The sequence below is a fragment of the Chaetodon auriga genome, chromosome 15 (assembly GCF_051107435.1).
Source record: "Chaetodon auriga isolate fChaAug3 chromosome 15, fChaAug3.hap1, whole genome shotgun sequence".
Lineage (NCBI taxonomy): Eukaryota > Metazoa > Chordata > Actinopteri > Chaetodontiformes > Chaetodontidae > Chaetodon > Chaetodon auriga.
Genome location: NC_135088.1, coordinates 14156264 through 14169055, shown reverse-complemented (window position 1 = coordinate 14169055; position 12792 = coordinate 14156264). Strand labels below are relative to the sequence as shown.

The 12792-nt window shown below is 44.4% G+C and overlaps 1 protein-coding gene across 4 annotated transcripts in view; it reads right to left on the bottom strand.

Moving 5' to 3' along the window:
- The window catches only part of dlg4a (discs, large homolog 4a (Drosophila)), a 63387-nt gene extending 50992 nt beyond the window's left edge, over nucleotides 1-12395 (bottom strand). The window contains exon 1 of one of the 4 annotated variants that reach the window (XM_076750745.1): nucleotides 11710-12395. In XM_076750745.1, coding sequence (XP_076606860.1) covers nucleotides 11710-11739 — 30 coding nt within the window. In that variant the 5' untranslated portion in view covers nucleotides 11740-12395. Of the gene's footprint in view, nucleotides 1-2327; nucleotides 2664-11709 lie in introns of those variants that run through there. The other 3 variants (XM_076750746.1, XM_076750747.1, XM_076750744.1) reach the window with 3 other exon arrangements.
- Nucleotides 12396-12792: the final 397 nt, after the last annotated feature.

Genomic DNA, 12792 nt, shown 5'->3' with positions numbered 1-12792 from the left:
ACTGTGTAGGAATTGCAGCCCCTTTTACACATGGTCCTCCAAATTTAGGGGACAAAATGTAATCGGACGAATCTGACTGATCTCGTTCTATGTGGTTGAAATCCTTTACAGCCAATGATCGGTTGAAGTTTATGACTTCACAGTCTCATGGTAACTTTCCTGGTGCTGCTCTGACACTCCTGGATTGCAGCCATTTTCATGTTCTAGCTTGCATCAGGTTTTTCCCCTTCAGTATGGTCCTCTGTAAATTAAACACATACTCAGTTGAACTTGAGGTCACATGACTGTCCCGGCTGGTCAAGAGCGTTACACTGTTAGGCCTCACAAAATCTCCTTTGCTGCTGTGGCTGCATGTTTAGGATCGTTGTCCTGCTGATTGTTCAAGGAGTTGTGATGCATCCATTTGGATCTGAGCACTTTCTACATTCATCCAGCCATGACATCACCTCCACTATGTTTGACAAATGAGGCAGTCTGCCTCTTGAATTATGAGCTGTTCTGCATTTTCCATCACTCTGGCACAGGTCGATCTCCGTCTCATCTGTCCATAACATTTGGATTGAAGAACTCTGCAGGTTTCCTGCACCTCTTGATACACGCTGTAACCTTGCCTTTCTGAGGTTTACATCTTGTGGTGAACCTGTAGAGGTTATACTGGCATAGACTTGTGTTGATGGTTGTCTCTGACACATATACACCTTCATCCTGGAGTGTCTTCTTGATCTGTTTGACAGCTGTAAAGGGGTTTTTCCTCAAACTTCCTGTTGTTCTTCTGTCATTCACTATACTGGTCTTCCTTTATCCAGCTGGTTGTTCACAATTTCTGAAGTCAGAAGTGCATTACTGCTTCTTCAAGGATCCCTGTGGAGTCTTAGACCTTCCAGCAGTGCTATGTGGCTGTTTTTCTATGAGTAAGTCTCCTTTTTTTGTTAATCTCGTGTAGATACATGATGACACTATACCCAGTCCTACCGGTGGTGTCACACTATTCCTCTGATGTACAGGTAGCGTTAATGTGCCAGCAAAGATGAGGAGGACTGCACATAAACATGGTGCTAAACAATGTAGAGTTTTAAAAAACTATAAAAACCCTAAATGCAAAAGTCACGACTAGAATCAACTGGAGATCTCTTTACATTGAATCCTCTAAAACTGGAGGATGTTTGCGATGTGCTTCATCTGAAGTGGCTCCAAATAGTCAGGACTTTAACTTCTGTTGTTTCATTTTAAAATCCAAAAGGCTGGTGCACAGAGGCAAAACAACAAAAAATGTGTCAATGTCCAATAAATGATTGACTGCACTCTATATTCCAATTATGTAGTCAATAAAAAATAATGATTCTCCTCCGTCGGAGCCACTTACAGTCTAAATCTGCTGCACAATGAACTGCCATTCGACCTGCTGAAACTGGCTGCCTGTATTTATGTTCACATTTGCAGTAACAGCTCAGATAATTACCAGTGCATAATAAGACCACATGCATGCACACATACATACGCAGAGGTTTCTGGAACTGCATTAAGTGGCATCTTGGTGCCATAACACTCCACCAGCCCTGTGCACACTCACCATGTCTATTCAGCTAATTAATGCTGGAGGAGCTCTGGACTCCTCTTGCCTGCTCAGTGTTTTCATTTTCACAAACACACACAACTGCATATATATGCTGTATTCAACCTAATGGAATATGTGTGACCAAAACCCATCCTCTCACCTCCAACCCTAATCCCTGTCCCTAACCCTGATCCGAAGCTTTTAATCATAAAAACGAAATGACCTCTTTCAAAGTGATGACTGTCATTTTTCAGTCAACTGGAGAACAATGGGCTTGTGTCCTAATGTCCTCACAAGGATAGTGTTGCACAAAAATATGAGCTGTATTCAAATATATATAGACAAAGCCTATTCAATATAGAATAAATCCATAGCATAAGTGAATCTATAATGCTTTAATCAACAAGTCTGCTAGAGTTGTACTCCCTCTGCGTGTCTAAACATGCTCACTGGCACATACACACCCACATGTGCCAGGCCACGTTCATACGTAATACCTAAAGTGCATGAATAAACCTACGCAGAGCATACGTACCAGAAGAGCAAAAAAAAAAAAAAAAAAAAAAAAATCTTCATACACATATTTCTGATTCATCTATGACAGTGGAGGAGATTGCAAGCATGTTCGATGCAATATGCACAGATGTAGATGCAGACCTCCCGTAAGCCTGCCAGAACGACCGGCAGACTTTGAGCTAACATGCAAAACAGAGGCAGCCACAGAGAGATGGAAGGAGAAGAACGACACGAACAGAGAGGTGAATTTACCTACCACACACGGGCAGAGAGAAGGGAGCTTAGTGCGGCCCTTCATGAGCGAGAGACAGAGGAAAAACAGCCTCCCAGACACCCGCAGTAGAGGAGGAGAGGGATGGGGAGAAAGAGAGAGAGAGAGAGATGGGAGGCTGGGGAAGGGTAAGGGGAAATAAAAAAGAGGGAGGGGGAGAGAGGGAAGGGGAAGGGGGGCGGGGGTGTCGTAGCAGACGAGGAGGGAGAGTTTTCCTGGAAGCCAGAGTTGTTGGTGTTGGATATATCTTGATGTTAAAGGCAAGGGTCTGAATAGAGAGGACTGGCAGCCCGCTCCAGCCGTGACTCATAAAATATGTTTGTCACTGCTGGTGAGTGAGGGAGGGGAGAGAAGGAGACGCAGAGACGGAGAGTAAACCTTATATATTATTTTATCTTTCTTCTGCTTTCATGAAATAAACAGTACAGCACGCTGCCATCCGCGCCGCTCTCCGCTCCCTCTTTGATGCACCGTCGCACATAAACCATACACATCAAGAAAAGGCGAAATATTAAGAAGATGACTTAAAGTGAGGAGCAGTTTGACACAGATATCCCTGTTATGCAACCATTATATAATTATTTATCCCTTTCTGGCTAGTGTTTTAGCTCTTGCCTATATGTTCATTTCTGAGGTGCAAATTCGCGTCATTGCCATCCCGTCTGTCTTGACCTCAGCCTACAAAGTCTCTCACTTGAAGACTAAAAATATAAAATATCAGCTTATCGAGGATGCTCCATAATGACCCTGTCGATGTGCAAATTCCGGAAACCTCTGTGCCCATCAAACACTGAAATGATTAATGGAGACTAAATTAACCGCTTGTCATCTATTAAGCAACAAAAAAGCTGCTTCCAGCCTCACAACTGTGAGGTTTTGCTTCTTGTCTCAGTTTTAGACTCTAAGTTAAATACCTTGGTCGGGCAAAACAGGTAATTTTACAGATACTACAAAATAGCAACACTTTGCAGGCAGTCCAGGTGTGTGAACTGAACAGGCCCCAGCAGACGCAGAATGCACTGTGCAAAGATGCTGCCCATTAGGACAGAAGAGCCAAATTCCTTTAAATGACCAAACAACGAGAGACAAGCTTTCTGGTCCACTTTCCAGTTGTGCTGTTTCACAAAGTATCTGAGCAGTTGTAACTTTTTTTTCCCCATTTTGAGTCTTACATGCAAATCCTGAGTCGCTGTGCCTTGACACTCTGTAATGGAGTACAGTTTTAAAACCCGTTTGAATGGCATTCACGGTGAAAAAAACATACTCGGGCACTCATCATTGTGACATCTGCAGAAACTTTATCTGTCATTTGAAGAAGATTCGAAGAAGTCAGTCACTGGTTATAAACTAAGAGTTGTTGGCTGATGTGTTCAGAGTCAGACATCACGGCCGGCTCTCGGAACAGTTTGATAGACTTTATTTCAAGCGAGTGATTTTGTTTCAGCATCATCCTCTAACACTGTTTATACCCTGCAAACTATCTCATTTCAGTAATGATGAATTGGGGCAGTGTGCTCCCTCTGTATATCGATCAAACGTTCTCCATAGGTCATAAATTAGTCATACTGCACTCTGTCTTTTTTAAGTTCATATTTCATGTCATTGTCCTCTCTCTCTCTCTCTCTCTCTCTCTCTCTCTCTCTCTCTCTCTCTCTCTCTCTCTCTCTCTTTTTACACATATAATACCTTCAAAATGTGACAGATAGCTGCCAGTGTTGGCCGCATACTCAGATGTCTTTCTGTTCTAAAGGATTACATCTTAGACTGCCTTAGGAGCAAATATAATCTTAATAGAGCCTGCTGTACCTTATCAGCTCACATTTTCCTAACACAGTCATATCAATAAAAAGATTAAAGCAGCATGTGTTATAATAGGTATTCACATGTTGAAATGGCAGAGAATATTTGTTCCTGCAAAAATATCAGTAATAGTTCCTACCTGGACTGTGAAAGTCGATTTGCCCGTGAAGTTTTCAGGTATCAAATGAATATGACAGCAGCAGTTAACAGTCAAGCGTTTCATGAAATCTATAATTCAGGACCAATACATCACGCCACGTAAGCGCAGAATGTATTGCTTTATCAAACGTAAGCTGCTAAAATCAGTGATAGAAGCCCACAGGCAGCACAAACTTCAGCGTTCTGCTGGCCGAATCTTAGCAAATCTTCTATAACGATCCAGAAATCAAGTATGCTGGAGTTGCGGTTGTCTGCTTTCACTAGTGGGCCGTGCTGTTAGCTTAGATACACTTGATCAATTTGGCATGTCATTTGATCACACCGCTTATTTAATCAATGTTGTCAGGATTTTGACACTAAATGTAATTCTGATCCATACGGTACCTTAACTGGCCTCATAACGGGTGTATTTGTCCCTGCTCCTGCCTTCTGAGGTCCTGTTTCTCTCTGCTACATGGCTGTATTAAGGGGGAAGCAGAGTTGAGCGAGGGAATAAACAGAGTAAATGCACCATGACCCCAATGGGCTGTTTTACAGTGGACTGCTGTCGGGTGATGGATGGGTTATGACACCTGCGGAGGTTAGGCCCAAAGCCCTCTGGACCCCAGCGACACACTGAGCTGCGGCTTCTGCATCAGCTTCACTGTCTGTGACTAAAGACAACTGGAGCACGTCGTGACATTTCCATCTGGAATGAAGCCTGTACTGTTAGAATAGTGTCAAATGCTGTGTAACCCGCGGATCCAGCCGCATAAGACCCAACATTAATTTTCTATTCTCCGCATTCATGAGCATTCTCTGCTGCCGCCTACACAGAGGTCATCCTCCTACCTGCATACTGTGGGCTTCACATTATCAACACCCTTCAATGGCAGGCCTCCCTCTCTCTCCCTCTCCCTCTCTCTCTCTCTCTCTCTCTCTCTCCCTCCCTTCCTCCTTTCATCTCTATTCTCTCCATGATGATACCCCTGCCATGTTGTCATGGCAACAATCGGGCCCTGATTGCTTGGTTGCTAGGCAACTGACATCACCTATAAGAGGAACATGAAGATACAGAGCCAGAGACAAACAAATCACACAAAATATGTGCGCTTGTACATGACTGTCGAGTGTGAGCGTGTCTGTGTGTGTGTGTGTGCGTTTGAACTCTCGCTGTGTCATTGGTTCATGTTTTTCATTCACATTAGTGGTAAAGTCACACGTGTCGGCAGCAAAGGTGTATCATCAGAGTTAGGAAGCATATAATTCAAATATGACCAGTACCCTGGGCAGTCTTCTGCTCTTTGCCGAACAGGAGGTTAAAAACCTCCTGAATCCATGACCTGAATTTCAGATGAGAACATTACAAAGGTCTATGACAGGGGACCGCTCATGAATAGCCGAAGCAGGTTCCATCAATTTCCTAGTTATTATGAGGAGAAACACAAGGCCTCGATTTCAGTGAACGCAGATCACGTATGTACTCTAAGGCTCGGGTTGCTGGACGCCGTGTCCGAGCGTCCAGCTGTTTGTACGGACACGGGCAGCTCAAGTCTGACAATATCCCTGAGCCAGGTCTCCATGGACTCCCGTGCTGTAGTTTACCAACATGCCACAAGGTGTCATTGTGTGCTATATTGAAAAATATGATCACAGCACTGTAAGAAAATCTGATCCCATTTGCAAAGCTATTGCGAGTGCTATTCATATCGATGATATCAGCACAGCCAACCTTGTCATTCTTGTTTCTGTCATTTTTCTTCTACCTTCCTCTTTTTGACACTTCCCAGTCCGACTCCACACAACACTACACATTGACAGACACACTCTAATTACATAACATATGCTAGTTAGTTCAGTCTGTTAACTAAAATGCCTATAGTGTGGTTTTATTGCTGAGGCCCTGGTGAGAAGTTGACCCTCGTTGACCTGCCTAATGAGGCCCACAGGACGTCCTCTATTGAGTCTACCTACATTTTTAAATATACATCATCATCGGCAGTGATTTAGTTATGTCTCCCTCTTATCTACTGAATTGCAACCACAATTTGTTGTGTTTCTTGTCCAGGCTGTGCATATTAACACTGTTAGAGCAGTGTAGCACAGCTGTCAGCCACAGTCCTCCTCCTGGTCCACCAAAGCAGGCTCGTGTTTCGCCATTAGCCTTCTCGCTCAATGTGAGACGACAAAGTCTCCAGCCCAAACAACCCATGATAGATCTAATCTGTCACCTGTCATATGGACAATTTCAGGACAGACAGTGATGCTGACAGCCAAAACACTGAAATTAAGCCTGGAAGCAGGCTGGTGGACAGGAAGTGGGCTTTTTTTTAAATATGATTAAGACCAAAATGAAGATTGAATTACATTCCCTTAATGTTAAATCAACGAGATGCGTTAAGGTTTTGAATGAAGGCTGCACAACGAACGCCTGCTTGTCCAAGAGGGGGCACAGCAGAAATTTGACTTTTAATTCAAATAGATAGGAAGATATATACACACTAAAAAGCAATAACGATGCCTGTGGCCTCTTTGCATTGTGGCATACTGAAATATCCACTAATTATAGCCAGACATTTAAGATAAGATTCAAAAAAGGCTTTGCTCATCCTCTCTATGGATGAAACTGTTGAGCTGAGGGAAGAAAAAGGCAGCGAGAAAAGAGTGGAGCACAGATTGTGTTGTGTGCATTTGACAAAGAGGAGCTCTTAACAGCCTCCTTGCTGGCGAAGGCTCCTGGTGGGGGTGGTGGGCTTTAGAAAGTAGTTGAGAGACTAGAGGTTAGCATTGCACTGGCAATGTTTTATCATAGCGAGGCACTGATGTGAGCTTGGATGAAGTTAATTGAAGAACATATAAGTTGAAAAGAAAGCGTATGTGCAGCGATTTGATGTTCTAAGTCAAGACCACTTTGATAAAAGTTAAAATTATTCGATCGTTTATTTCTGCATTCACATTTGCAGCTGCTTGAATTTAGCCCCAGCAGTAGAGATTAGCACCGTGGAGCAAACCTGTGCCTCCTGTTTAATTAAACCTGACGAGCTTTCTAAGACATGAACTCACTGCAGTTACAATTCACAGTGCAGAAGCCACTTGTGCTAGAGCAGGATGCTCTGCAGTTTGTGTGAGTTCTGTCTGATCATGTAGGTGTGTGTGGCTTTCTTTCGGGAAAGCGGTTGAATGTGTGGGTGAGTGGTGCAATATGTACTTAAAGATGCAACAAAACCATAGCTGACCACCGAAATGTCAGTAAATATTTCACAATATTTCTTCATGGGCGGAAAAAACAAGCCGTCGTTCGGGCCGAAATGATGATCGAGGAAGAGAAAAAAGAATCTGCCTGTGTAGGGTTACATCTCTGCTATCCCCTCGACAATAGAGAACCTCTGCGCTGTGCAGTCAGGGCATCAGACTTGCACCAGGGCAAGCCCTGCTTCTTCGCTCACTGTGCCCTGGGAGCAACTTGGCAGGATCAGTGTCTCTGTGGCTGCATACAAAGGCCTCATGGAAGCTTGTGCCCTTGAGCGAAGATCATATTAGCTGTCCACTTGATCACTAATCCTAACCCACAGCACGCTGTACTGTATGTCACACGCTCGTGCAGACACACGTCGCACACTATGGTGAATGGACACTTGTTAAGATGAGCGGAATCGCGGACGAGCTGAATGAATACTGACGAGGCTCTGTTTGATTCGTGAGCGGAGGGTTTAGCTCAACTCCATTTTGGAGGCTCTTAGGACTAGAGGAGGATGCAGCAGCCATAAGCTTCTCATCCTTGTATGCACACATGCATAAATATTCATATATATTGAACCATAAGAACAGCTGGCAGCACAGAGTTATTACAAATGTGAGTGCTCAAACTCATCCCAGGCAGGAAGATGTTCATGTTGGAGGATGGAGCCATACATGAAGCCAATAATGTGCACACGGAGCTGCTGACTTTGACTACATCTTGTCAAATGTATAATTTATTTGAAGAAGCACTAACTAGGGAAGCCTCGAAAGTGCTGAAGAAGAGGGCAGAAGGTAAGCTAGCGAGTAGCGAGCAGGAAAGGGGAGAGTAAGCAGAAGGGGGGAAAGGAGGTAAAAGGAGATAAAGGAAAGAGGGGAGAGGACTGAGTGAGGGATTACGGAGGTGAAGGAGGCAGGGAGGACAAAAAAAAATGTGGAATTGGAAATGTGAGAGCAGAGAAGTGGAACGAGGGTGACAACAGGGAGAGGAGTGGTAATCAAAGGAGTGTAAGACAAGCAAAGCAGGAGGAAGGCAGGAGCAGAAATATACTGTATTTCCCCCCCAGGAAATACATACGTGATTCTTGATTGCAATCGTTTTCTATCAGACATCACGACAGCAATAAGACAAGTTGCTCTTAGAGCTGAAATCCCTTTTACTGTGCGCACCATCTTTGTTCTTGCCTCTCAAACATCAAACCATCCTTCTCTGACTCAGTGCCATACAGGGAGGGAGAGTCAAAGGTATTGTCAGTCTCACAACCAAATATAAATCCTGTGACGTTTCCTCAAAGCTGAAATGCCATAATATTCTAAAGGTTATGTAATGGCACTTCTGTATGATGCATTGCTATCATATGTTGCGATCTATTTTTTATTTATTTTTTTTTTTTTCTGAGATTCTAGCGTAGGAAGGAGCAGAAAATTACATAAGCTGTTGAAACACTCAAGAGAAAAAAAAATATGAATCAATTACTTGGTAGGAACTGAAAGTTTGAGTGTTCTTGGGTCATCTCTTTTATAAATTGGATGAAATTATAAGAGGCTCAAGGTGGCATCAGAGCAGCTGCTACTGTATATCCGCCTCGATGACTCAACATCACATCGTCATTTTTTGGAGTGTTTTCAGAGTTAGTTTCGTCTAAAAGCTCGTTTTCGAATGAAGGATGCCATCACGGCATGCAGACAAGACGTTGTCACATACTTGCGTCTCTGAATCATATCTGAGGCTGCCTTCAAATTTCATCCACACCAAAGGTTGGAGCTTGTCGGGGGTAGACCGGCGTGTGAATACCAGCATTAGAAAATAAAAAGAAATACTTGACAAGGACAAAAAAAAAAAAATCCTATTCAAATGATAATAATCAACTTCCTCTTTAGTGCAAAGGGTTGCTCTAAGTGCTCTTTATTTTCCTTCACAGTCTTGCACTAATTCTTCCCATTTCGGTCCATTTATTACAGCTCTCTAGAAATTAAGGCTTTCGTCGAATTTCCCACCAAAATACTCAACACAGTGGCTCACTGGGGGTGCCATTTAAGTCTTAAGGACGGCTGAGAGAAGGTTGTGTTGTATAGCATTGCTTGGGCTGCTAGTCTTCAAATTAAAGGTGGCATGGAGGACAGCGGTGTTTCAGTTAAACTTATCAGATATTTGTCACTCGCTGGTTTACTGTGGCTTCACCCACACAGCAAAACTTTGTGCACAGACCCGAACCGGGAAGCAGCATTGTTCACGTAACCTGTTCTACAGTATGTGGGTGTCAGGGAACAGCTCGCCCAGGGAGCTGCTCACCCATCATCTGCTACATGATGGCAAGGCACACTCCTCACCTGCAATGCAGCCAGCCTCCATTAAAGTTTAATAACGCATTTAAAGGAATACACACATTTAAAGTTTGGGGCAAATCAAGTTGAATTTGCACAGTTGAAAGATGGGTGAATATCCAGTTTTTACTCTCTCAGTTATGTTGGATGGCAAAGATTTGGTGAAATGTTCATTGTAGCGTGTTTTAAGTTATATTCGCAGTGATCTACGTGCAACCAAACATCTCCTTAGTTGATTAAACGCTTTGTAGTCAATCAGTCAATATATTCCTTTATGCACTAACTTTCCCTTTTATAAACTGACCATCTGTCTCACAGTCTCTTGGCAATAGTTGCGTCTTCTTTGCCAGCTTTACAGTAAGTCTTTTCTCACTTTGATAGCGATGCAGGATTCTGGAACAAGTTTGGTGAAATATCCACCGTTACCAACTGTGGTCTTTCACTTAGAGCATTTCTCTCTCCTTTTTTTTTTTTTTCCTTCCTCTTCGCTAACTCAGTGAGTCACACTCAAGACAAATAAGATGCATGAGGGACTGATGTTCCAGGCTTACAGGGAGAGATACCTTGACATTTCCCTTTTTGAGAATTTGGCTTTGAACAATAGGCTTTGTGGATCCAACAGGCACTTTGATCAGCTCGGAACTTAGCCGGAGGAAGATGTGAAATCAAGTTTTTGTTAAACCAAAATGTATTTAATGCTCTTTAATGCAAACCCGCACGGTGTAAAAATCAGTCTCTCTGCTCATCTGACTTCACCTACTACATATCTATGTTTAACTGACCAATAATCTCAGTTGCCAAGGAAACTGAGAGGTTGATAAGCAAATGAATGTAATGTGCCACAGTTAAGCACAAATTTATGTAATACGTCTGAAAGGGCCAGCTGCACTCGCTTCTGCTCTACACACACTGAGTCCAAGGGAAACGTTCAAATGATCCCCACCTTCACACAGCTGGAGGAGTTGCGTGTGTGTGTGTGTGTGTTTGTGTGTGTGTGTGTATTTCAGTTTCCCCACTTTTTGTCATCACTTCCTGCCTGAAACTGCATTCAGGTGCAGCTGCTACAGTATATTGCTCACCTGTAAGTATGTCCACCGGAGCTTTTGAGGGTCTAGAACAGATTGTAGCCGTCTGAACAAACACGGTCCGACCCCAGAGCGTGTCTGGAGACCGACTACATTAAAGCTCCTTCATTTTTCATTTTATCAGCCAATTTCATGACGAGGTCTGCCTCCGTGGAGCGTCAGAGCACATGTGTATGATATAACGCATTGCTCATATCCTGTGTGTGAGAGAGAGAGGCAGATGTGTGCAGATGCACGGTGGGCAGCTCGAATGTGTGCCCACTGTCCAGGTTGAGACAGAGCAACCGACAATGTGAGGGGATTAGCATGCAGGATGCCCTCCCATGGTCTCTCCCTGACATATTCTGCAGCTCCGGCATGACACAAAGCCCCGCACAAGCAACCCAAGCGCCGGCTCTCTCCCGCTTTTACTACATCCACGCAGGTCAGCCGGCCCCTGTTTATACGCTCACAAAGCATGACACAGAGTAGGAGATGCGGAGAGAGTGGGAGAGGGGGTCATCCAGGAGGGAAATATCAAAGAGTATTCTGTCTACACACCGCTCAGGTAGCCCAGCTCGCAACATCTACAAAATCTCCAAAAAAGCTCACAAAGATAGAAGCATGTTTGTGCCTCACAGAAGACGAAACGGCGCGTAGACTTTTAGATTTCTAAATGACAGAAGGATGAGAGCTTCCTTCTTCTCTGTGTCCACATACAGTTGTGGCATCTCTCACTCTCTCTCTCTCGCACACGCACACACACACTCACAGCTAAAGTAAGGAACAACAGAGAGGCTTACCTTTGTAGTCACAATGCAGAGGCAGTCCATGGTACTTAGAACAAAATATTGGGGTGTATCTCAACCCCCCCAACCCCCCACGACAGAGGGCTGAGACCCCACACCCCTCTCCCCAGCCTGCCCCACTCCTGCGCTCTCACTCTCTTCCTGCCTTTCCCCCCTTTTCTCTCCTTCCGTGAATCTGTTCTTTGACTAACTGAACCAGCGAGGGAAAGAGAGGATGGAGGGAGGGGGAAACATGAAAAGGGAGGGGGAGGGCCACAGGGAAATAGAGAGAGTGAGCAAAGAAAGAGAGAGGCGAGGAGAGAGGGTGGTCTCGGAATTTAGTATGAGAGAGAGAAAGAGCGGAGAAAAGGGAAGGTGAGCGTATATCCGAGGGAGAAACGGCGGAAAAGAAAGAGAAAAGATGGGGTGAATATGAAAAGAGATGGAGGAGAGGGGGGTGGAGGGGGGGTGGAGATGGAAAGCAGAGGTGGTGGGGATTAAAAAAAAGGGGGGGAGGGAGGTTCACACTGTGGACAGAAAGGGAAAAGAGAAACAGAGAATAAGACAGCGAAACAGCAGAGGATGGAGAGGAAGAACTGAGGGAGGGGACAGTGAAGGAGAGAGAAAAGGAGAGGGAGAGTGGGTGAGTGCGTGTGCGTGCGTGTGCGTGTGTGTATGTGTCTGTGTGCATGTGCGTGTGTGAAGACAGAAGGAATTAGACCGAAAGCAAATGTGTTGAGGAGGAGAGTGTGAATTACATATGCATCACAGAAAATGAAAAGACGAAGCACCGCGAGAGCGACTTAAAGAACACCAAACCTCACACACACACGCACACACACACACACAGACACGGGAGTTTGCATTAACTGGGTGAAATGATGAGACCGAAAATGCATGAAGGCTTTTCTGCTTGTTGTAGCACTCTGCAGCTGTTGCCTTAGCAATGGTGCAGCTGTTGCCATGGCAACGGGGGGGCTTGTTGTTGTCATATGGTCACTGTTGTAGTGCTGAGGACTGAGTGGGCAACTCTGCATCACCTGTGCATCAAAATCTGCATGTGTGTGCAAGTGTGTGTGTGTGTGTACGTGTGTGTAG